Consider the following 27,265-nt stretch of genomic DNA (forward strand, 5'->3'; position numbering starts at 1 on the left):
AAGAGTGGACATAACCATTTTGGTTGTCAGTCCACAAAGTATATAAGTGTATAAATAAGGTAGGTAACTTGATGGGAATTAATTGACATCAAGCTTAGATTAATTTTCAAATGCTGTTTTATGTTGATTTTTCAGGAACAAAGCCTTGTGTACGAGTGGAGGAAATGTTGCTTAAGACTCGTTTGCTCAATGACGTAAAAAGACTATCTACACACTTTCAGACATCTGAGATAGAGAGCTTCCACAGTGTAATCAACCACTTTGCTCCCAAGATGATTGCATTTTCATACCTTGGAATGCAGGCGAGGTAATAAAAATAATAATAATATGCTTTCCGATTTTAACTGGATTGTCAAATTATGTTATTGCATAAAATAACTTAAGTTGTAATATTTGTATTAATATAGTGAACAGTTCTGATACATAGTTAAGAATATAATTTTTTATATTAATCTATAATGAAGGGGCACTTTTTTAATTACAAAACTGGTAGAAACTGCATCAATAATATTTACAGACTGTTGCTTACGGCTCTGCATTTCAATGAGAATATTAGACGAGCTCAGGCCAAAACAGCTGATGGCGAGGACCGTTTTAACTGGTGTAGCCCTAAGTACAGAAAAGGTGCCAGCATTGTCAAAGCCGTAAAAGTTAATTGCACCTTTGGTAAGAATTTTGGCTCATCAGAGAGTAAACAAGGCATAATAAACAATACAAATCACTTTGCAATTGCATAATCCTATTCTTCTATGTGAAGTTTTATGATGAATATTTTATCTTTTGTTTGTGGGGCGGGATGTGGCCCAGTGGTAAAGCGCTCCGTTCGCTTGATCAGTCTGGGATCAATCCCGGTCAGTGGACCCATTGGACCATTTCTCGTTCCAGTCAGTGCACCAAGACTGGTGTGACAAAGGCCGTGATATGTACTACCCGGTCTGTGGGATGGTGCATATAAAAGATCCCTTGCTGCTAATTGAAAAGATTAGCCCATGAAGTGGCGACAGCGGGTTTCCTCTCTCAATATCTGTGTGGTCCTTAACCATATGTCTGATGCCATATAACCGTAAATATAATGTGTTGAGTGCTTCGTTAAATAAAACATTTCTTTTTTTTTCTTTCTTTTTTTTGGAAGGTATAAACTGGTGTTTACCGCCTCACCCCTAGCATATGTTTGTACCTGGTTAAAATGTTCATAAATGAACAAACCCTTAAAAGAAATAATATAGAAAACAAGTAATGACGAAAGTTAATTACTATGGTTCCCTGATTTCAACTTAAAAAAATAAATATATATTATTGTTGTTTCAAAGGATATAAAATTGTGTAACTTTCAATTATACAGCTGGTCTTCAGCATATGAAATATTTTTTAAAGATTTCCTATTCAAATAATTTGGACAGGATGCAATTTCATGAGCCCTTTGAAATAACCATATTATTTCCATATTTACACAAACAGATTACGTTGCTGAATTGATGGACATGATAGAGAGTGAAGTGCCGAAGAAAAGCCTAGCTGGACCAGCACCTCTGTTTCCAGTCCCACCACATCTGACTGACAGTTTAGTGAGACCGAATAAAATCGATGCCATCAAGCAACAAAAGACACGCTTCGCTGAAAACTCCAACTGAAAATATGAACTTGCTGACTTTAAGAAGAAGAAATGTTTTATTTAATGACACACTCAACACATTTTATTACGGTTATATGGCGTCATATAGTTAAAGACCACAAAGGTAATGAGTCTGGAAACCAGCTGCCGCCTCTGCACGGGCTTCTCTTCCTGAAAAGGCAGCTTTTATATGCACTATCCCACAGACAGGACAGTACATACCATGGTCTTTGGTATACCAGTTATGGGGCACTGGTTGGGACGGAAAAGAGCCTAATGGACGAGGTTCCATCTCGGGCAAATTTGCTAACTTGGGTCAGGATATCTATGGAGTTATTTGATATAATTATTAGCAAGAGGCATTTTCGTCAGTACTGAAACCCAATGTATGTACCATCTGGGCTTGGAAACGTGTTTCTGATTTTTGTTACAACACATGATGGAAGCACAACTCTGACATCCTTCCCAAGGTATCCCCAACACCATCGGACAAATTGTCTGTATGCAACATACCGGTTTCTCCTGCAATAGAGAGTGAGACACACAATAACACATTTTAGACACTGACTACATTAAAATTAATTGTGTTTATTTTAGCATAGATCCAGGGTTTGTAGATTATGGTAGGTGCACTCCTATGGCTAGTGATATTCAATGTTTGGGCTAGTAAATAACTAACATTGCCATGCCCTATAACAGTTAAGTCTATTTTGTAAATATGAATAGTCTACCCCCTAATGTTAGTGTTTTTAAGCTCTATCTCCCTCTCTAGGTGACATATCTGATTATTACTATTATTTAGTAAAATTGTATTAACTTGAAGTAAAGTAGGGCTAGTAAATTTTAAAAATCGCTGATCCCATGGCTAGTGGATTTTATAAAAATTCTAGGAGCCCTGATAGTGTTTGTTCAGGGGATGTGAGTGCCCTTTAACTTGTCTTTTCGAGTATGTGACATTATATGATTATAATTACAACTGGATGAAGCGGAGATAGGGAGTTTAAATGTACTGCACCTTTATCAGATGTGTATACCTCCCAACACCCCTCCCCAAATTCAGAAGTGTTAATTTAAATGTACTCCATTTATTATTTTCATAAAAGGTGGATGTGTTTTGTTCATGTGGCAGTTTCTGTGCAAGTCTGCCATATATTTCATGTTGGTAAACTTAAGTGCATATGAAAACAAGTCAGTTTTGTGCAATATACCGAGGTCCACTTGGATGTTCAACTCTGTAACCTTGTCTGTATGAGTAATACGCAGCTTCCAAGGTCCATTCATCGAGGCATACTGTGTGGAATCCTGGATGCTGTGTGATGCATGGGACATTCATGTCATGCGTGTCTGCCAGGGATGTGATCCTGTCTGAGAGTAGCGTTATCTCTTGACAACACACACACTCTCTCACTGTTGACATTACCTCACAATGTCCACAAGTGCACCTGTGTAACAAATGAAAGATAAATTAATAAAATTATTTATGTTTGTCTATAACAAAAAGACAATGGTGTATATTGGGAACATTTAATGAAAATTAGCTCCACCGGTTAAATACTAATACCTGTAGAATGAAATAGACCAACAAGTTCGCCTATTGCATAAATAGTCTCGCCCAATTTTGTATGCTCCTGAATAAAAGGCGAAGTGTAATTGGTCGATATTTATGTTGTTATTTAGAGATGAAATGACACCTGGACATGGGAGTCCACGCAAAGCTGTTAGATCTACTGGTAGACCAGTAGAGCTAATTTTAATCAGATTGAAAGAAAAACATTTTTGTACATGTATTTTGTTGTAAAAGTACAGGCCAACTAGGCCCAGGCCAAGGGCACCAAATTTTAGGGGTGGGTGGGAGGTGGCAACCTTTGAATTGGTTTTCTACATAGACCATGCAGTGGCGTAGCGTGTGCGGGGCCACCGAGGCGGTTGCATTGGGCGCAAAATTCTGGACTGGTGGAAGGGACCCGGGGAGTTCTAACGGTCCACTGGTTAAGGGGCGCAATACTTGCCTTGCCCCGGGCGCTGGCAACCCACGTTACGCCACTGTATACCATATGTATACATATGTATACTATCAGTATTATATGCAGTTTTACAAAAATCACAAAACGATTAAACTTAGCCAACGAAAATACATAATACTTTGATAAAAACTCTGAAGTGTTGTTTATCGTCTTTTCTACGACGTCTCAAATACTGTAACATATAGTGTAGCAAAATATTTTGCACGAAAAGGTAAAGAACAAAACAAGATTAAAACTTGCCATTCATTGGTAAGCAATCTCCCTCTAGTAGCATCTTCGTCGTCGTCATCTGTCAGGCCGGTGGCCGCTATTCCTTCTTCTTCGGAAGACGTTTCTGGCTCAAATTGATAGGGCATTATTTTTTGCGTAGCACAAATATTTGCCCAGTCGTCGGCACTACAATCTTCAGCCTCAAAAGGAGAAGACTCGCACGATAACTCGGCCTGACAGTCACTGTCGGTACCACTTGCGCTGGAAGTCATCGTGTAGTTTTCGGTGAAGCGTTCCCTTCATGACGTCACGGCTATTTGTTGACAAATTTTTTACGAAGTAGAATTTTACTCGGGCGTTTCCGGCAGTGTTCTACGGGAGTGGTTTTAATTACTTTTATGGGACATTTTCGTAATTATTAATTTGCATATCAGTGTAAAATATTATAGCAATGAATTAAGAAAAACACTTAATTGGCAAATTAGAAGTTTTAGTGTATGGTCTGGAACCTTAGGACTCAATTCTTGTTTCACATCACAAACCATACCAGTGGACAGATACGGGTTTACTTTCTCTGCCATAGGACTAACCATTAACTCTCCCGCTAGCGGAGCTGACCACACTAAACCGACCACTTGCGCATTATCGCGTTTCCTTTTAAAACAGTCCCCGACAAGATGGTTATCCTTTTTACAGTAACTGCAATGTGGACGAAAAGTTCGTGCATTGGCTGATAATGCAGGTTTATCCTTACTTTGCCCACCAGGTGCATTCCTTGCCTAACTAGCTGACCAGCTAGATGACTCTCCCCGATAGTTACTTTCCCGGGAAAAACCTGGCTGAAATTTCTTCTTATCACCCTGTTGTATAGAGCTACCCTGTACTGCCTGAGCTTTGTGTATTAACACGTAGTCATCTGCCATTATGCCTGCCTCCTCTATTTTTTTTATATCACGATCCTCTAAATGAATACGTAAGCTAACTGGTAATCCATTTTTAATGTCCTGTAAGATCAACAACTCCCGTAACTCGGTATATGACTCTACCTGATGAGACACCACCCATTTATCAAACATCCCTGCCTTCCCCTTAAACTTAGACACGGCTAACAATGTCCACTTAGACTGCGGCCAATTTAGCTGCTTAGCGGCCCGTTCAAAAAGTTGGAAGAACATACCGTATCTACCTCCTGGTCGTCAAATACAGGCACTGATCTATAAGCCTCCGACATGTTAAAACCATTTCCTGCCTCCCGTCTAACTTCTTCAGTATTCAACTTTAACTCATGTTCCACTTTTAATTTTTCTAACTGGAATTCTCTATCCCTCTCTCTCTCTCTCTCTCTCTCTCTCTCTCTCTCTCTCTCTCTCTCTCTCTCTCTTCTCTTTCTCTATCTCTATCTTTATCTTCTCTATCTCTATCTTCTTTCTTTCTCTCTCTCTCTCTCTCTCTCTCTCTCTCTCTCTCTCTCTCTCTCTCTCTCTCTCTCTCTCTCTCTCTCTCTCTCTCTCTCTCTTCTCTATCTCTATCTCTATCTTCTCTATCCCTCTCTTCGCTTTCTCTCTCTCTCTCTCTCTCTCTCTCTCTCTCTCTCTCTCTCTCTCTCTCTCTCTCTCTCTCTTCTCTTTCTCTATCTCTATCTTTATCTTCTCTATCTCTATCTTCTTTCTTTCTCTCTCTCTCTCTCTCTCTCTCTCTCTCTCTCTCTCTCTCTCTCTCTCTCTCTCTCTCTCTCTCTCTCTTCTCTATCTCTATCTCTATCTTCTCTATCCCTCTCTTCGCTTTCTCTCTCTCTCTCTCTCTCTCTCTCTCTCTCTCTCTCTCTCTCTCTCTCTCTCTCTCTCTCTCTCTCTCTCTCTCTCTCTCTCTCTCTCTCTATCTAATGCACGTTCTTCTCTTTCGTACTCAAGCTTTTTAAAAGCTAATTGTTGTTCCATACTTAACTCATTTATCTCTATCTCTGGAACAAACTCACTGTCTTCCATAACAGGACTATCACCAAAAACTTCCTGGATAATAATTGTTTTTATATCACCTAAGGTTTTAGGTGATGTTAAATCAATTTCCCGCTCACTTGCGATTTCAACTAACTCGGCCTTACGTGCTCGCTTAATCTCCACTACACTGAGCGTATGCCTATCCAGCAGATTCTTATCCATGTTTAGATATGACTCACTTATTATTAATTTTTTCTAGTGATCGACGTTGCTACTTCTAGTTATTTGTAAAAATAATTTATAAAGCCCCCATTTACAAACAATACTTTTTTAAATATGCATGTCCCGTTTCAGATCCGGGACGAGCGCCCCAATTTTCACTCCTGTCACGGGGATCCTATAATACCCGTAACTGAATAAAACATGATTATCCAAATATCTCTCTTAACTGTATATCTATTAGATCTCTCTGTATCGGGCAGTGTATACCCGAGTAGCTCGGCTCTAGGTATAAACAGAGATCTTATATAAAGTATATGTAATATAGCACGTTTAGTTCACTAGAAAACACAACAAAACACAATACACTTTGGAATCTGTATTAACCTGAAGCTGACAAATATAATTGACGCAGTTAATTAATTAACAACAACAATAATAATAACAACCCAGAACTAATCACTTAATTAGTTAATCACTAGGTGTCTAGTCTACACAATATTCTAATCACTTCACCGTGATACAACACCCACACGTGTGATAATTGAGAAACGCTTCCAGGGGAACTTAATTAATAAAGGAATTACAACTCTATTCCTAATTGGTTAATTTTTAATTAACCTGTAACTACTCATTCAGTAACCTTGTAATACAGAATTAATACTGGTACCTATCACAATAAAGACAATAACCTACAGTTTACCTAGGTCCTCTAGGATGACTGGTTAAGCTTTAATAATTTTAGAACAGTGAGCCTACACTTTACTTCGTCAGTTTACCGGAAACACTGTCTAAATAATATTGGTATAATACAGTATTAAATATCAATATTGGTATAATACAGTATCAATCACATCAAGGTTATACAACAGAGCAGAAATATATATTTACCAGTCCGGACGGACAACGTTCCCTGGGAGCCTTCCTATGTTTCTCCCCGATAAATCTAAAATCCTAGCTATTTATTATAAAATCCCAGACTGGTCCGGAGACAGTACGCGCGACCGAATCTTATCATGTGAATTTCTACCACTCCCAGAGTCGATATATTTTCTTAGATGTCCAGACATACTGTCGCCAGTTCGCCAGAAATCTCCCGGTCATAAACCGTTCTACCGGAGTTATTATGTAACTACTGGCCACATGGCCTCCACACCTGGTCTAAGTGTGTATTGGGAACAGCTCGACCACCGTCGCGCGGAGGTATTACGTAACAAGGTGCCCACATCGTCTACGTGCATATTGGGACTGCACACGGCCCTCTAAAACAATTAACATCGCCACAGGCGAAAAACAAATAAGAGCATGTTCCGTCACATGAGGGATTTAATATTTTAAATTCTCAGGATGTCAAGGAACTAGCTGAAGTCGATAATTATAAATCGGCAACCAGCAGTGAAATGCGCGTGCGTGTGGAAGCACAAATCAAAACGGAACTTGGAAATGGACGGTACAAAATTGTTAACGCAAAACCAAATATTGTTTCCGCCCTTGGGGCTACACCTAAGAAAAACTCAGAAAAACTTCGTATTATTCATGATGCCAGCCGCCCTCCCGGGAAAGCCTTGAATGACTTTGCATACAACTCTCCATTCAAGTACCAAACACTGCAAGATGCTGTCGATCTTATTACTCCAGGGTGTTTTATGGCAAAGCTAGACCTGGCCAATGCATACCGGTCAGTTAAAATACACCCATCTAACTATCGAGCAACAGGCTTAAAATGGTGTTTTTCGGAGATACTCACCATACGTATATGATAGACGAGAGACTACCTTTCGGGGAGTCAAGTTCACCGAAAATATTCCATAGACTTACCCAATCAGTCAGGGCTATTATGGCGAAAAAGGGATACAAGGACATTGTGGTGTATTTGGATGACTTCTTAATTATCGCTAAATCCTATGATGAATGCCAGAACATTCTAAACATCTTAATGCAGCTGTTACGGAAATTGGGATTTCACATTAACTACAATAAACTTGAAGGCCCAGCACAGACCCTCACGTTTTTGGGAGTAGTTCTAAATTCACTGGCAATGACCTTGAGTATTCCACACGATCGGAAAACCCTAAGTAATGGAAAAATTACTAAGCGACAGATTCAAAGCATAGTGGGCAAGTTAAACTGGATAACCCAATGCGTGTATGGAGGACGCTTCTTCATGAGACGCCTAATTGACAGAGCCAATGGTCTGAAATGTCCATGGCACAGATCACGTATCACTAAAGATATGAAAGGTGATATAATGTGGTGGATCCAGTTCATATCAGTGTTCAATGGAACGATGCCTATGGTTGACCAAAGACCAGCTACACCCGTGAGTATCGATGCTTGCCCCCTAGCAGGTGGGGCATACTACTGCGGTGATTTTGTTCACACCCCATGGGCGGGTACCGAGGCAGCGGATCTACCGATCAACTACCAAGAAGTTCTGGCATTAGAACCAGCAGTTGCCAGATGGGCACCCTTATGGAAAAACAAAAAAGTGTATGTACATTCAGATAATCAAGCTGCAGTGGCCATCATAAATAAAGGCTCATCAAAAAACCCAGTGGTTATGGCGTCACTACGTCGTGTCTTCTGGCTGTCAGCCACATATAACTTTCGACTGAGAGCAGTTTATTATCCTGCATAGGCTAACTTACTTGCCGATGCTGTGTCCCGATTACATGAAAATAATGGCGCTTATAGATTTTCCTCAATAGTTTATCATTAACCTGGGTTTCATTTCAGGGCGGTGCCGGTTGGAGCTCAGCCTTGATCAACAAATCAGGACTATTCCTTGCTTTGGAATTAACCCCGCAGGCTCCGCTTGATGAACCGTTGTTCGTGCAACTCAGGTCTTCTGGGTACCGACCACTCACAGCCACGATTTTCATCGGACGCATAAAAGAGTGTCTCCGATTGGCTGGTTATGATGCGGCCAAATTTTTCGGTGACAGCTTTAGCCGGGGAGGTGCAACTTGGTGCTATTCTGTAGGATTATCAGCACAAGACATTAAGTTTATGGGTGATTGGAAATCAGACTGTTTTACCAGCTACATTGACATAACGCAACAGAAACGTTTTCAGCTGGTTTCTCGAATGCAACAACACCTATATCAAAGTATCCTACTACTACATCGGTCCTATACTAGTATTGGTAATTGGGACAAACAGACTTTTTGCCCTCTCGTAAGGTCGAAGACAAAATGGCATTGATAGGGATTATTTAAGGTTAAATAATTGTTAACAAAGAACCAACAACTTATAAAGGTGCACCCTTGATACAATATTTTAATAACTAGGCGATTTGATATCATTACATTGGTATATACATGTATAACATTATGCAATAATATTATGTATGTTTTGTGCGCGGTTGATACAGCAACCAATAATAATTGATGCGCTGGTAGTCAGTATCTTTATCATGTTATGATGCTGTAATATTATGCTGTTTATGTGCGCGCGCTTTGTAGTTGGAGCTAATAGGTTTTAGTTTAGAATAAAGTTCTCTTTCACGCCTTCAAACGTGTTTCTTTCTTTAAGTGGAATTAAAACTTTAATTTAGTTTAGAGAGAGAAAGACCAGGCCCCGCGCTTGTTTATAAACAACTGCCCTGATATGGTGAAAGAGAGTTCACGGTGTCTGGGAAAGTCACTTTCTAGCTTGCAGACCAGTACAGCGGTCAAGCTTTTTTCCCACCCACCTCACCCAAGGCTTCTAATTATAGCCTGATTCCCTTGTTTGTTATGGTATCTAGTAAGGGGCTTGGCACCACAGTGGGATGGGTTATTGATATAGGGACAAACAGACTTTTTGCCCTCTCGTAAGGTCGAAGACAAAATGACATTGATAGGGATTATTTAAGGTTAAATAATTGTTAACAAAGAACCAACAACTTATATAGGTGCACCCTTGATACAATATTTTAATAATTTGATATCATTACATTGGTATATACATGTATAACATTATGCAATAATATTATGTATGTTTTGTGCGCGGTTGATACAGCAACCAATAATAATTGATGCGCTGGTAGTCAGTATCTTTATCATGTTATGATGCTGTAATATTATGTTGTTTATGTGCGCGCTTTTTGTAGTTGGAGCTAATAGGTTTTAGTTTAGAATAAAGCTTTCTTTCACCCCTTCAAACGTGTTTCTTTCTTTAAACCATATTTAAAGACAAGTGCCGAAAACATCTGCTGGCCATTAAGTTTGTTGAGAATGCTTACTGTTAACGGTAAACCCAGCCGATGGTCATGAAGTGTAAGGTTCAATATGCTCGCTCGCTCTCTCTCTCTCTCTCTCTCTCTCTCTCTCTCTCTCTCTCTCTCTCTCTCTCTCTCTCTCTCTCTCTCTCTCTCTCTCTCTTTGGTTCATCAATTGTCAATATTCGTGTGTGCTCACGTAAGCTACTTGTTATATTAAGACAAAAAAACAACAACGTTGCATTGGGAATCGAATACGTGGAACTTTTAGTGCGGCAGCAATTGTACACAGCAGTACTGTATACGTCTACAAACCAACAAATGCAAGAGCGGAACAGGAGAGATGTTTTATTTAACGACGACGTCAACACATTTATGTTGTCCTGCAGGACCGTAACGTTAATCTCATCTTCGTAAGCCATGGGACCATTCCGTATAACTATTACATTACGAAATGCTTTAGTTATACGGAATGGTCCCTTGACTTGCGAAGAGTATGTCATCTATACTCAACTTCCTATTTATATTGCACGAGTTTATTTTGCACAAGAATATATACCACGAGACCACGTAGCGGTCGGGTGGTATGTTCTTTCATAAAATAAAGGAGTGCAATAAATAGAAAGCGAAAAGAACGTATGTGAAATTCTGTATTTATGACATATCTTTTTTATGTTTTACAAAAACGGCTTTTAATTTAAAGTCATCACAACACTTTGTTAAATCTATGATCAAAACTCCATTCATGGATTTACTTAGCGTTAAAGGGACACACCCTAGTTACGGCTAGTTGTTAACCATTACCGTATACGGTGTTGTTTTTCGCTATTAAACCCATTTTTTCACAAATAAAATTGCACTTTACTTACCGTTTATTATTTAGAATATACATTTCCATTCACCTGAAGTGTTTTTTGGTAATCCTGGTAATCCTGGTTTTTGTAATACCACAAAATGCATTTTTCTTATTTCTTAAAAACACACGCATGTTTCAGAAAAAACCGTTGAGCAGACAAGGTCTAATCTATTTTTAGACGGGATATTTCCATTTCAATGTCACAGACGTTGGTATACCACGTGACCGTTAACATTTTGGTTCGGTTTGTTTTCTCGTGCACGGTTCGCGCAATCAACATCCGATTTGTTGTTGTTCATTTGTGAGATTTTTCTTCACAGTTCGTGAACATTTTCAGTAACAATAAAGTTCAGACAAGTAAGTGTCTCAATACAAAACGTTACAAACCCTTAAAACCAATAATTTTGCTAAGTCTTACGATATCTGGAGAGGGGATACAACCAGGACAGAACAGTTGGAACATGTCCAGGAGAGGTGAAAAGAACGCACCCCAAGTCTGTGCGCACCCTGTGAAATTTGTCGTGACGTAGGCATTGTTGTGCTTCGAGCGACATCTACCGGTGACATCAGAATACTAACTTTCAAAATTATTTCAAGCAATTGGGACATGGGGATTCCCATGGTATTTATCGATATAAAACCTGCTTTTTCACTCCATTTGATAAAAACGTGATCTAAGTGTGTTACAGGTTTGTAGATTAACCAAATTATAATTTATTTTCGCTGGGTGGAATTAGGGTGTGCGGCTTTAAGAATCATACCCTGTGGCAGCCTTGTATAATGTTTCAAATACGATGTGACATAATTTGTAAATCATATATGACGTCAGTAAATAAAAGGCGCTAACTTCAGTAAAAATAAAACGGGAATTCCCCATTTAAAAGATTCGGTCTAGATGGCACATAATTATGTGCAATAAAAAATAAATTTATCACACGGTTTCAAAATGTCTTTATCACTATAGTAAGATTGAATATGTATGTAATACAAATGTTTATTACAAGCCTATAATGTCTCGGGTTACTGTTAACACAGTCTGCAGTATTTCTTACAGTACTTTGGTCCTTCGACTCTGTCAAGACATATGGGGCTATGTGTTTCATTCACCAGGGCACAGTCTCGCCCTTGGAAAATGTCTCTGCACTCGTTGATACCTGAAATAAAGATTTTTGAAAAAGTTATTCTGATATGGTATGCTTTTAGCCTTGTACTTTATTCAATGTTCTGTTCTTTCTTTGTAGCTCGAGCTCTCGAGGTTTGTAGCATGGCTAATACATTCTAGACTTATATAACTTGGCCAGAGCTTTAAAAAACGTATACAGTTTTGAAAGGTTTAACCACACCACTAGAGCACAATCTTTAAAGTTCAGACTGCACCTGCCATTGGTACACGTGTGTTCATCGGCAGCACACGCCGACGGTCCTACAAAAGCGACACCTTATGCACAGAATAGTATTCACGGCATACTATGTAATTTACTACACGAATGGCTTAACATTCCAAAATTCACACACACACCCACCCACCCACCCCCCACCCCCACCCACCCACCCCCAATTTGGGTCCCATATTTTCTGACTCACGTTCTTGGGGTTATTTTATGGAACGGTATGTGAACAGAAATGAAATTGTAAAGGGCAGGGGTCGATAAACCCGAACGTGTTTTATCTTATGGAACGAGAATGTCAATTTACCAAAACGACAGGGAAAAAGGTTTTTGTATTTTTGTATTGGCCTTGACCTTTACTACAGGGGAAACGTCTTTGTATTGGCCTTGACCTTTTTTTCTTCTTTTGTTATCTGCCCCTTTCCTATCTCTCCTTTGAATTTTCTTCTTTTGTTCTCTGCCCCTTTCCTATCTCTCCTTTGAATTTTCTTCTTTTGTTCTCTGCCCCTTTCCTATCTCTCCTTTGAATTTTCTTCCTCATCTAGCAGCTCCTCCTATCTTTCAACTTCTTTCGCTGTCCATCTCCACATCCCAGTCCTTGTCTCTCCAACCGCGACGGATGCTTGTCTCTGTTGACTATCTGTGCCACACACCTGTCAACCCTCATCAGCTGTAACTGTTGGCTTAATCTGACGACCTCGGAGTGTTCAGAAATTGCTTCTAGCATTGTTAAAGGAAAAATCCTGAGTTTGCTGCAGTTTTTAAGATGTTATCGACTAATAAAATATTTCTACCATTAAACTTACATATTAAATATATTTTCTTGTTTAGAATAACAGTATCTGTATATTCAACGTGTTTCTGATCGTTCTAATGTTTGTATTAGGTTAAATTTAATTTAATTTCCTAATATATGGAAATCCAGTTTCGACTACTTACAAATATTAAGACGACCAGAAACACGTTGACTATACAGACACTGTTATTCTAAACAAGAAATATATTTAATATGTAAGTTTAATCGTAGAACTATTTTATTAGTTGGAAACATCTTACAATGCAACACTCAGAAATGTCCCTTTAAGAGGCACTTGTAACTACCTACTATATTCCCCTACTGCCGGCGGTCGTTAGTTAATGCCGTGGGTCAGACACTCGTTATTAGCGGCAGAGGACGGGGATGTCAGATGGGTGTAGCTCAGAAGACCAGAGTGGAAGGAAATTTACTGAAAGGGTCGGAACAGGTTGTAATCGTTGGAGAAATTGTAAATTTTATATTATATATATATATTACGATAATGAGAATGATAGGCAGAGGGTGATAGATAAGAAAGATGAATGAAAGTGCGCTGTCAACTTACCCCACACACCTGGGGGGTGGGGGGGAGGTAATATCAAGCTATGGAACGTTGTTGGGAGTACCGAGTCGCGTGCACCGGGTCACAGGCAACCGTGACTTTGGTGTACGGCGACCTTGTACAACAGAAGACGGGAAGAGGAACGAGGTAGAGGAAACGTGCCTCAGGGGCGGCACAGGGGGCTCAGCCGCCAGCGGCGGTCCTTTCTGTGTCGCCGGCCCCAGCCCGATCGGCCAAGCCAGCCAAGTCAGCTGAGGAAACCCAGCCAGCGAAGTCTGATGAGTCAACGCCAGGAGAGGAGCTGAACATCGCCATGTGCGAGACTCCACGGCCGGCGTCTCCCGTTCCTTCACCTTCACGTTCGTCCACGTCCACGTCGAGACCTCCATCCCCGGGGGACTCCGTTAAGATGAACAAGGATGTTGGTATTGCGAAACGGAAGGCCGTCACTCCCCTGAGTGACCAGCCAGCCAAAAGCACGGCCTTCCGCCTCTGGCCGACGTAGGGATTTCGCCGCCTGGAGTTTCGCCGTTAGCAATGTCAAGAACTAGTACTTTAAGTACTTGGATGGTGACACTCCACACGTGGGCTCACTGACGGAAGGCATCATGGAGGGAGCTTGCAAGCGCTTCCCCAACGGCAGTGGGGTGGCCATCCACGACACGGATCTACTAGACGGAACGCTTGGCCTAGTGGTGACGTCGCACCGGGATGGTCTGTACAGACAAGGAATTCTCTTCAAGGAAATGGACAACAACACCGTCCAGAGAGTTCTCAAGATCATCGCCGGCGCCCATTACGTTTAACTAAAACCCTGCTTAGTCACAGGTGGAGGAAACTTGTGTCACAGTTCAACGGCCGTCCTTTATTTATTTTTATTTTATTTTGTAAACAGTCCGACGCACTTTATTTTTGGATGCCAGTCTAACTTGCTCAAATCACCTTAAAACCTTTCCGTCCGGGCACTCTAATTTTATTTTTGGACTTTATAACTTTTTTTGCCAGACATATTAGGATGGATCAGCTATCTCATTTTGGCCTTAGATTCCTAAAGGTTACACACCATCATTAATTACTCCATGCAGTTCAATACAATTTCTATGTCAGGATATATTCTGTGAAAAATAAAACACTGTTGAGAGGGTCATGTGACTACTAGTTTTAGGGAGTGCTCTCAACTGACATGTAAAAAATCAACATTGGTCGACCACGACATTTTTCAACTATGCCCGACCACCGCCTTGTACAGTTGTTATCAGTTAGTACTACATATAACAAGTTACTTCAAACCAATGGGCTATTTAAATACTACAGAGGTTGACCTACGTGTAATCATCAAAGAAAGATTTCAAAAAAGCATACCAGAATTTTGTAGTGTTTTGTTTTGTGAGCAACTATTTCCTAAACCGGACTATATCAAGCTGCTACAGCATGTAACGATACGACAGATGGTGGTGTGTTGCCTGAACAGTCGGAGACAGAGCGACACCAAGACAACAACTTACTTGTGTCAGAAGAACAGCCGCTCTCGTCAGACCCGTCACCGCAGTCGTTCTCCCCGTCACACCTCCAACTACCATCGATGCAGGGACCGTCTGTGCAGTGAAACTGGTTCCCGGGACATGTGACTACAAAATAAAGCAGAGTTAAATAGTATAAAATATATTTGACATCCAATAGCCGATGATTAATAAAGCAATGTTCTCTAGTCGTGTCGTTAAACAAAACAAACACATAACACAAAACAAACATTTTGAGGGTACTGCTAAGACAACACATGACCCCTACCAGACCAAAAACAAAGTTCGTATATCATAAATTCAAGGGTCATAACTGTAAAAAAAGGGTAAATCGACATGAAAGTCAAACATGATATATAACAGTACATGATAAAGCTAGACACATGTCAGCTTAATATCTCAAAGCATTGTGGGAAAAACCCCAAAACATATGGAAAACAAATGTTCGTATTTCCAAAGTTCAAGGGCCATAGCTCTGTGAAAAATGGGTAAACATGGGTGTTTTTTTATTATTTGCATTTTTCCCATTTTCACAATATACAAGTATTATAGTGCCACACATACATTTACACATTGCACAAAAAGTAGAACATAAGCCAATACACACGTGAGAGTTTTTCATATACTAAGCTTATAGAAAAGGTTACTATACAGAGGTTTGTTTTTGTTGTTTGTTTTTTTTTTTTTTTTTTTTTTTTTGGGGGGGGGGGGGGGGGGTTCAGTCTTTTATGATGCAGTTTTTCCTTGTTTATGAAAATAGTCAACACACCAAAACATTATCTGTTTTTACCTAGTCCAGAACTATTTTGTCACCCATCAGGTTTGAGTCTGCTGAAAAGTATGGTTCCATAATATCCATTTCTTAATAAATTTCTCGTATTTATTCTTATTACATTATGCAGCTTTTTCTAAATTATAATAAAGATTTATTTTGACTTTGAGGATTTCAAAACGTGGGGTTTTCTTATCAAATTTTTAACTATATATATATTGTTTTGCCAATGTAATGATGATATTTATAACAGTGTTTTCTTCAGGGTACCCTAAGAGAAAATTTGTTGGGGCCATGGTAATGTTAGTACCTGTTACTTCCCTTATCCATTTGAAAAGCGATTTAATTAAGCATTTTACATATGAACATTCAAAAAATAAATGAGAATATGTTTCTATATACTTATTACAAAAGCTGCAATTTGGACTGGTTATCAATTTAATTTTAAATAGGAAATTATTTGTTGGAAGAATTCTTTGAATTATTCAATATTGAAACCATATTAAGTTAGTATCTTTTGTCATATTAAACACTGTAGTGTTAATGGGTAAATATGTTAATTCGACTTTCGATTGACACACGAGATGACCTAGTTGTCAGACGTTTACAATTTCAACATAACTTCACTTTTTTTTAAATAGATTATGTAAATAAAGAATAAAGGACCAGATTTTGGGGTTAGTAAAGCTCTCTTTATTTTTCTTTTAGGATGAATAATAACAATCGCGTACGCGCTTAGCTTGACTAAAAGTGACCACTAACAGATATATTAAAGACTTTGGCATGTGCTTGCCTGCCTGCATGTGGCTAACAGTTAAAGTTCGTTTTGTTTGATGAGACCACTACATCATGCATATTAATTAATCTTAGGCTATTATATAATAAACATTTTTAAACATTTATTAATTCTTATACTCCAAAGCAGAAATTTTTAAACAGACATAACTAATCATTGACGCGTTCAGATATACACGAATATGGATCCGATTATGCGACATAGACATACGTGAATGGGATCCGACAGTCGGACATAGAGTCCACATTATTATGTACAACCAATAAATGCAATACACGTAACATGTTTTTTCCCAACCGAAACATGGGAAGCTATTTTTTAAAGGGACATTCCAGAGTTTGTTGCATTGTAATGTTTCCGACTAATAAAATATTTCTACGATTAAACTTACATATTAAATATATTTTCTTGTTTAGAATATCAGTGTCTGTATATTCAATGTGTTTCTGGTCGTCTTAATATTTGTAAGAAGCCCAGCCTGGATTTTGTCTTCAAATAAGTTCGTACGTATTAAAAAAACTTTTTAGGAAATAAAATGAAATTTAACCTAGTACAAATATTAGAACGATCAGAGACACGTTTAATATACAGCCACTAATATTTTATGCAGAAAAATATATTTTATATGTAATTATAGTCATCAAAAAGTCTGTTAGTCGATAACATCTTTAAAATTGCATCAAACTCAGGAATGTCCCTTTCATAACATGTACGATGTAAACGCTTTAACCCACGAGGCCACACACCTATATCAACGAACGATACTATAATTAAGTCTTATAAACTTGATGCATGTTCAGAACGCTGAGCGCTCGCAAACAATTTGACTGGCACCGACATCAAGCACAAGAACCAGTCCAGCAAGCGACAGCCATCGATCGCTGTCCTTAAAGGGACAGTTCTGAGTTTGCCGCCATTGTCATTTTTTTCTGACTAACATTTCACGTTAAATATAATTCCTTGTTTAGAATATCAGTGTCTGTCATATTCAATATGTTTTTCAGTTTCTGGTCGCCCCAATGTTTGTACATGTAGTAGCTAAAATTTAATTTTACTTCCTAATATGGGGTTGGTTTTGTTTTTTTCGTACGATCGAAATTATTGGGACGCAAAATCTAGTATCGCCTTCTAAAAATATCCTTGCGGTCAGAAACACCTTTAAATAATTTAGTTTTGTTTAACGACAGCACTAGAGCACTAGATTTATTAAACATCGGCTATTGGATGTCAAACGTGGTAATTTTGACATATAGTTTTAGACAGACAGCCCGTTATGTTTTTCCGTTAGTAGTTAGGGATATTTTATATGCACCATTCCACAGACACGATAGCACATACCACGGACTTTGATATACCAGCCGTCGTGCACTGCCTGTAACTGTAAATAGTCCGATGGATCCACCTGCGGGGATCGATCCTAGACCGACCGCGCATCGGTCGAGCATTTTATCACAGGACTACGTCCCGTCCCAGAAACATCTTTAGTAGGGCGGTTAGATAAACAAGATGTGTACATCTGGCACAATTAAAGGGACAGACCCTAGTTTCAGCCCATGAAAATGCACACTAAGTTTAGTTAATATACAACCGAGTGAAACAATAGTCTCTGGCTTAGAAATGGTGAAATACCCTCTAAACATAAGATTAAAATTCAGCTCCATAATTGCTACTTCTCAGACGCACGTGCGTTTTTAAAAGTATGAGAAATGCATTTTGTGATATTGAGAACACCAGGATGACCAAACACACTTCGAATATACGGAAATGGATAATCTAAACAATAAAATCTAAATAAAGTATGATTTTAGTTATCTAAAAACGGCTCTAATAGTAAAAAAAAATATATGTCCTAACTAGTGTTTAAAACTAAGGTGTGTCCCTTTAAAGTATGTAATTTTGTATTTACGGGTTTTAAGGTATGTTCAATCCAAAAGTATATGGACGCAAATGATGCTAGGTCAAAATTACAATTGTTAGCAAAGGTTACACCAAATATGCAAATTAAATCAATTTCGATATTCCTTCGGTATATCTACTAAAATATTATTACAACATAAATTTTTGAATGTGTGTGCGTGCGTGCGTGCGTGTGTGTGTATGTGTGTGTTTAAAAGATGCTATATTCAAAACTAAATACAAGAAAATGTTCTAACAATGCACATTATACTTCAGCTGGGTTTATGTGGTTCATGATGTGGACAATACAGTTTAGCAACAAAAGGTTAAATGTTCTATTTTAATTTATTGACCCCCCACCCCCCACCCCCCCACCCCCACCCCATACACTGTATGTATAAATGGCATCACAAGGAAAATCAAATCTAGCATATGGATATTTTAGGTATATAAGAATTGTTTGTCAATTCACTGTGTCGTTTTAAGAATTGAACGTTATATTTTTGACGTTCATGCGATGATAAACACCAAAACCGTTTTACACACTGTATGAATGGCGTTGCGCGTTAATATAACGTTCAATTCTTATAATTCCAAATGCATTAATATTGCCTTTATACAAAACTATATTAAAACACCCAATCGAACTCTTTTCCACAATAATTTACAACTGTATCAATACACAAATAAGGGAATTCCCTTACAAAGTTACATTCATTGTTTTTTTCGTCAAATCTCCGATTCATTATATTGATTTACATAAGTTTTATAAATTTTAATTTTCTGAATCAAATGTGGATAAAACGGTATAAAATTTAAAATAACAGAACATCGACTGATAACGCAAAAAAAATTTCGCTGATTTTTGAACTAATTAACATGAGAGAGATCGTCAAATTATTTAGAAGATTTATTTACTACCTATATTAAAATTGCAGTTGTCAAAAGTTGAATTAGTGAAAATTAATGTGAAGACTGACTTGAAAGAGATAAAGTGATTTCAGTGTTACTGTGTGTGTGGATTTCAGAGGAAGTTTGTGATTGTGTGATATTATTCTCGGAAAGGACAGGTCGTGGAATTGTGCACGAAGACGTATGTGTTTTCGCTCGTTGTCACGGGGATCCTATAATACCCGTAACCGAATAAAACATGATTATCCAAATATCTCTCTTAACTGTATATCTATTAGATCTCTCTGTATCGGGCAGTTTAAAACCCGAGTGGCTCGTCTCTAGGTATAATCAGAGATAGATCTTATATAAATATGTGTTATTATAGCACGTTTAGTTCACTAGAAAACACAACAAAAACACTGTACACTTTGGAATCTGTATTAATACTATGCTGCCAAATATACTGCCGCAGTAGTTAATTAACAACAACAATATAATAACAACCCAGAACTAATCACTTAAATAGTTAATCACTAGGTGTCTAGTTTACACAATATTCTAATCACTTCACCGTGACACAACACCGACACGTGTGATAAATGAGAAACGCTTCCAGGGGAACTTAATTAATAAAGAAATTACAACTCTATTCCTAACTTGGTTAATTTTTAATTAACCCTTAACTACTCATTCAGTAACCTTGTAATACAGAATTAATACTGGTACCTATCACAATAAAGACAATAACATACAGTTTACCTAGGTCCTCTAGGATGACCGGCTAAGCTTTATATTTTTAGAACAGTGAAGCCTACAATTTACTTCGTCAGTTACCGGAAACACTGTCTAAATAATATTGGTATAATACAGTATTAAAATATTTAAAGTCACATCAATCACATCAGGTTATACAACACAGCAGAAAAATATATTTACCAGTCCAGACGGACAACGTTCCCTGGGAGCCTTCCTATGTTTCTTTCCGATATCTCTAAAATCCTATCTATTTATTCAAAAATCTGAGAGACAGCGAATATCGCCTGGGGGCACAACGCGGAACCTCACCTATCATGTGAATTTGCCCCAGCTCCCAGAGACGGTATTTTTCCTTAGATGGCCAGACTTACTGTCGCCTAGTTCGCCAAAAATCACAGTCGTAAAACCGCACTATCGTAGGTATTACGTAACTACTGGCCACATGGCCTCCACACCTGGTCTAAGTGTGTATTAGGGGGGTACGGTCGCGCGGAGGTATTATGTAACCAAGTGCACACAGCCCTCTGAAACAATTAACATCGCCACAGGCGAAAAAAAAATAAGAGCATGTACCGTCACACTCGTGTAAGTTGTCGGTTTGGTGTTTTTGTCAAATGTGACAGAGCTGCGCTCATGTCTCTCTTTTGATTTGTTGAGCATTCTCTGCTATAACTTCTAATAGAAGCTTCGTTTTTATGGCCCGTCATATACATTATGTGTCTCAGTTCAAAACCGGAGTCGTTTAAAGCCTGAATTGTTACCGTCACTCACAGTGCAGACAAACTTAAGGATAAAAATAGAAACGGTGATTCCGTTGTTTACCGAAAAAGTGCAGTTTTCACGTTCATGGGAGAATGAACGTTGGGTTTTTTAGATCACGTGATAGCATTTTAGCCAATCAAGACGCCTATTACAAAACAGTAATTATTATAAAATGGAATTATATGCTAATATAAATTTGGTGCGCATTGTTTATTACGTGAGCCAGATGTGTGTATCATAAGTTACAGTTATAGCTGTTGTATCTGTCAGTGCGGTCATTATTGTCTGACACATTTCAGAAGTTTATGGTCATCATGGATATCTATCGACATATTATATCTATCAGCATATTCATAATGAAAGCCAGCTATCCTCTCTCACCCAGCCCCAATGAGCAGCAGATGCTACTTCAGAACTTGAAAACAATATTTGTGAAGAAACCTTGATTGCGAGGATGTGTTCGATTTTATAATAAATTCCAAAAGCGAATAGCCATTTTCTTGTCTTATTTACTATCTGCAGTGATGATGACTGGCGGGACGTAGAATTTTGGTATGGCGCTAGCTTGCTGCGTGGTCGGTCTGGGATCGATCAGGGGCGTGTGCAGGACATTTTGCAGGGGGGAGGGGGTCCAGGTGTCTGACGAAGCCCGATACCGCGAGCGCCGCAGGCGCGATGCCCGTGGGAGGGGGTCTGGGGTCCCCCCGAAAATTTTGAAACATTGACCCCTTCTAGGGCTATTCTGAGATGTTTTCTGCTGGCTAGCCGAGTTGCTTTCTGACCACATTCACAGGAATGTACAAAATCGGGATATGAAAAAAACATTCGCCTTAAGCAAGGGTGGGGGGGGGGTTCGACCCTCACCCCCCCCCCCCTGCGCACGCGCCTGTCGATCCCCATCGGTTGTTCGATTGGGCTAATTCTCGATCCAGCCAGTGCTGCACAACTGGTGTAACAAAGGCCGTGGTATGTTCTATTCTATCTGTGGGATGGCATATACAAGAACCCTTGCTGCTAATCAAAAACAGAAATCCATGGCGTGGTCGCAGCGGGTTTCCTTTCTAATTACCAGTGTGGTCCTCAGCTATAATTCTGACACAATATAACCGAAATTAAAATGTGTTGAGTGCGTTGTTACATAAAGCAATGTTTTGTGTTTGTGTGTGTGCGTGTGTGTTTTAATACATACACCATTAGGAAATCTCTTTAATGTATCCATGTAATGCCTAATACTGGAACCTAACACATAATATAAAGTACCAAGAAGCCATAACGGCAATTACAATTATTATTTTTCACAACTAGATGACCTTTGGACATAGTTTCATTTATTGGTGCATCTTTTTGGAACGTTACTAAATATAGTATCACTGTTCTGAATAAGCGAATTCCTCGCTTTCAAGGAGTGGCACTTCTTCCCACTAAGGGAGTGGGTAAGACACTGCACTGTCATACGTGAATGGCGTTTTAAAATTATTATAATAGGTAATATGATATGTTATACCTGTGAATAATTATAAAACAAATACTTACATGTTCCGTAAATCCACTGAGCTGTGCAGACGATTATCAAACACACATATACCAAATCTACCTTACTAGCCCGTGACATTTTGAAACAATCCAAGTCATATACTGTAGTACTGTATTCATCACGACGATTAGGAGTTTAGTATTGGAAACCGTCGTATTTATTCAGTGAGCAATTTGCATGTGTTAAACGTAGTGGTAGGACGTACATTAGAGATGGAGCTAGAGGTGCAATCACCAATTAGATCGTAGAATTGGTCGCACCCAATGGACGAGTCCATGTGCCCCCCCCCCCCCTTTCGTTAATACCAGTGTTTCGGCTGGTGCATCAAAATCCGTGGTATTTATTCAGTTAATAATGTGTATCTCTTAAACATAGTGGTGGACTGCAAATTTAAGGTGGAGCTGAAGGTGCAACAATCTAATTAAAATTAGCTCCACTATTACATGTGGATCTAACAGCAGCCCGTTGAAGCTCATGTCCAGTTGACCTTTCATTCGACCAATCAAAACCTTACTTGCAAAATCATGCCAGTGATTTGAAAAGAATTATGCCGAGGGTATACGAAATGATTCGGGTGAATTACGAAGTATGCCGGAAACTAATTGCAATATAAAATTTTATATAAAATTAGTTTCAAGACGAAAACGAACCCGTGATGGTATAGCCATAAAATCTGTTTATATTAGTATACAATCCAGAGTTTATTACTGCACTTTTCTCCCTGATTTTTTCAATGTTGAAATAGAACAACAAGTTCGCCTATTGCATAAATAGTCTCGCCCGATATTTTTAGAATTTGTATGCTCCCGAACAAAGCTATAAAAGGCGAAGTGTAATTGGTCGATATTTAACTTGTTATTTATAAATGAAATGTCACCTGAACATGGGGTTCCACGCAATGCTGTTAGATCTACTGGCGAGACCAGTAGATGATGATGATAACTTGTTTAACGTGCCCAGAGTTGAAAATGGGCAGAATTTTGAAAATAGCAATTAGTAAAAAAGTTAATAGAATAAATTTTTAAAAAAAAAAGAAAAAAAGTTACAAGCCAAAAATAAAAAGAATTGACTGCTCGGTCGAATATTTATATAATTTGGATCATTTTAGAAGGACAGTCCAAAATTAAATAAGAGAAAGAAGAGAGGATCGGACTATTTAATAATAAAAAAAACCAGAATAATTTCGACATAAACTTTTGAATGCAGATCTAAAAGTTTAAAGTCCGATCGATATGTCCACGTGAGTGGCCTCGTTAAGACCGTTTGGGTGCACAGCTTATAGGGACGAGATGGGTTGCATCCCGTCAAGAAAACCCCTAGATTGACAGTCGATAGACGTTGAAGGTGCAGTGCTGTGCTGAAATACAGATCTTGAGAAGCCGGATCCGTCTGAACGAGAGAGAGTATCAGACTAGGGTATAGTCCAGTCGTCATGGGTTGGTATAGTGGTGCGGACGAGCCCAACTCCGGAGGATACGAAATGGATTCACTATAAAGCAAAGTAAAGTCTAGAAAAGAGTAGTAGGGGCCGACCCCGCTTCCTATTTCTTCTTAGAGTGGGGCGGTCAATCTTCCAGTGCTGCTAGGACAGGCTCGGACATATAGAGACTAAACGCGAACAACCGTGGCGTTCTGCAGAATGGCCGTCATACGAGTCACGAAAAAACAAGTCAATATAGTCAGACGGAGAAATGACGTGGAGGCGAGGAATCTCGCTAAAAAAGAATCCAACCTGGTGGTGCAGACTGTCGAAATCAGTTCCAATGGCCGCATACATCCCAGTAGAAAACGTCATTTCGCTAACAAAAACAACGAAATGAAGGATTCCCAAGTCGAGCACACGAAAGCACGTGCAGTGTCACCAGCGAAACAAACACGTCTTACCGCGTGGAGCTCCAGACTGGGAATGAGACCAGTAGAGCTAATTTTAATCAGATTGGAGGTGCAATCACCAATTATATCGTAGGGTTGATCGCAGCCAATAGAAGAGTTCAGGTTTCCCTCCTCTCTTCCGTTACAACCATTGTGTCTTGGCTGGTGCATCAAAAGCCGTGATAATATTTGAAAATGCATATATATATATATATATATATATATATATATATATATATATATATATATATATGTATATATACATATATACATATATACATATATATATATACATATATACATATATATATATATATATATATATATATATATATATATATATATATATATATATATATATATATATATATATATATACATATATACATATATACATATATAGATATTAGGGCTACAAGGTGATGTTAGGGCTACAATCTCTTCATGGAACGGGGCCCAGGTAAATTCAGACCCAATGGTCGTTTTCAGTGCATTTTTACCCCAAACATGCGACAACGGAATTGACCTGTTATGTAGCACAAGCGACAAACAATAAATAATGTGGTAAACTATTTTCTAGTTGTCCATGCCATGGTGTTAAAATTAATGTGTTTCTCAAACAATAGACTTATATTTGTGAACCTGAAAACACAAAGATATTTTCGTACCAGCAAACAATTGGTCTGCAAATTAGCACGTAAGAGTTAATTTGTGGAATCGTTGAAATCTGGCCCAAAATTCACGCGTCTTTATTACCGTTCGGCGGAGGACACCCTATCACGTTGGGAGGGTGTTATTTATCCAGACAGTTGTTAATATATTTTGTGTAATAATTACGAGGCTTGACACCTGATTGTTCTTGTAGTTTAATGCAAATACCAATACACCGTCATCATATCATATCAGTTGAGACATTGTTGATGACATTCGAGGAGGGTGGGACGTAAGATGCACAATCAATATTTACCAACAATCATCATTCTGAAAGTCACGGAGCTTCCAACGCCGTTACCGGCGACTGCTACACACTCAGTTCCCCGGCAACAGAATCAAAAACCCGCAACGGGTGTAACAAAATTTCTCCCAATATCCCAACCTATACATATAGATCCCCCTGTATATATATATATATACACATATATATATATACACACATATATATATATATATATATATATATATATATATATATATATATATATATATATATATATATATATATATATATATATATATAGGGAATAACTGGTTACTGTCTTAAGATATCGGCTTTATCCTGCGAAGGTTAGAATGGCGAATGCAGCGAGGCTCTGCCGAGCTACATTCGCCATTCTACCTGAGCAGGATAAAGTCGATATCTTAAGACAGCAACTAGTTATTTCTTTTATCCTGCAATCCTACAGGAATATTCAGAAAATCATTATTTATTCCAGTTTTGTGTACGCAAATCGAGTATTGTCAACCTAGCAAGGCTTTTGCCGTATGACGTCATACAAGATACATGACGTCTTTATTTGTTAGAAGCTAGCTACATCCTGTCACATTAAAAAAGCGTCTCTAAACTTTAATTCATAATAAATATACAAGTTTTGTATTGCTATCGGAAAACTAAAAGTTATTTGTATTTACTGTACTTCAACAAATGATTTAAAGAGTATGTTTATCGAAAATCTACTCTGAAATACTGTCCAGTCGGGCTTATGTCACGTGACCTATATTTTTGGTCAGTGACCGAAAATATAGACATTTATCTAGTCATCATAAGTTGACAATGTATACAGTGATTGCTGGATATATATATATATATATATATATATATATATATATATATATATATATATATATATATATATATATATATATATATATATATATGACTAGATAAATATCTACATTTTCGGTCACTGACCAAACATATAGGTCACGTGACATAAGCCCAACTCGACTCGAGTATTTCAGACTAGATTTTCAATAAAACATACTCTTTAAATCAGTTTAAGTAAACTGTTTAAGTACAGTAAATACAAATAACTTTTAGTTTTGAGATAACAATACAAAATTTGTATATTTATTATGAATTAAGAGTTTAGAAACGCTTTTTGAATGTGACAGAATGTAGCTAGCGTCTTACAAAAAATGACGTCAAGTATCTTGTATGACGTCATACGGCAAATGTTGTTTATAAATAACTGCATCTATGCGATCTTTCTTTAGATGCACAAGATCGAATACAATTTTTGGTGGTTTGATACACCAAGGTGGCAAAATATTCCTGAAGTGGTCACGGGAAAAATTTGGGATCCACTACTCATTTGTCACCAGTGTTTGAGAGACACTACCCTAATTTTTTTTTTTTTATTAGGCCATAATCGGTACCCTTTAACTTTGGTGCACCAAAATACCCACACATGCGTCAGTGGTATGTATTACAGTGAAACCATCGGCGGGACCTATTAAAAACTGGTCTTAATAGTCTTCACATTAACTTTTGACAGGGGTCTGAAACAACTGGAGTAGCACTTGAAGTCTTTAATGATCGAAAGCCATTGCATGGAGTAATTAACCCAAGAAGGTTTGCCATATTAGTTAGATGGCATCGGTTGTATTGGTAGTGTTAGAGAATTAGTGTGGCCATTATTTCGCCACTCGTCCATATAT

The 27,265-nt window shown here is 38.3% G+C and overlaps 2 protein-coding genes across 2 annotated transcripts in view; both read right to left on the minus strand.

Moving 5' to 3' along the window:
* Positions 1-27,265, minus strand: part of LOC121368795 (sortilin-related receptor-like) — a 117,485-nt gene that overhangs the window by 71,250 nt on the left and 18,970 nt on the right. Inside the window, exons 8-9 of the mRNA XM_041493543.1 lie at positions 22,735-22,755; positions 15,311-15,433 (exon numbers count right to left, since the gene is read on the minus strand). Coding sequence (XP_041349477.1) covers positions 15,311-15,433; positions 22,735-22,755 — 144 coding nt within the window. The remainder of the gene's footprint in view (positions 1-15,310; positions 15,434-22,734; positions 22,756-27,265) is intronic.
* LOC121368809 (P2X purinoceptor 7-like) lies at positions 1,008-3,631 on the minus strand. Its single transcript, XM_041493555.1, has 2 exons — positions 2,821-3,631; positions 1,008-2,134 (listed from the first exon to the last, which is right to left on the minus strand). Exons 1-2 carry the CDS (start codon positions 3,027-3,029, stop codon positions 1,981-1,983), a joined length of 363 nt encoding a protein of 120 aa, XP_041349489.1. The 5' UTR covers positions 3,030-3,631; the 3' UTR covers positions 1,008-1,980.

Source organism: Gigantopelta aegis, chromosome 3 (assembly GCF_016097555.1).
Source record: "Gigantopelta aegis isolate Gae_Host chromosome 3, Gae_host_genome, whole genome shotgun sequence".
Lineage (NCBI taxonomy): Eukaryota > Metazoa > Mollusca > Gastropoda > Neomphalida > Peltospiridae > Gigantopelta > Gigantopelta aegis.

Coding starts and splice junctions, on each gene's coding strand:
- LOC121368809 (XM_041493555.1), bottom strand. CDS start 3,029: ATGTCAACAGTGAGAGAGTGTGTGTGTTGTCAAGAGATAACGCTACTC. Junction 2,135..2,820: donor GAACATCCAAGTGGACCTCG/GTATATTGCACA, acceptor TCTCTATTGCAG/GAGAAACCGGTATGTTGCAT.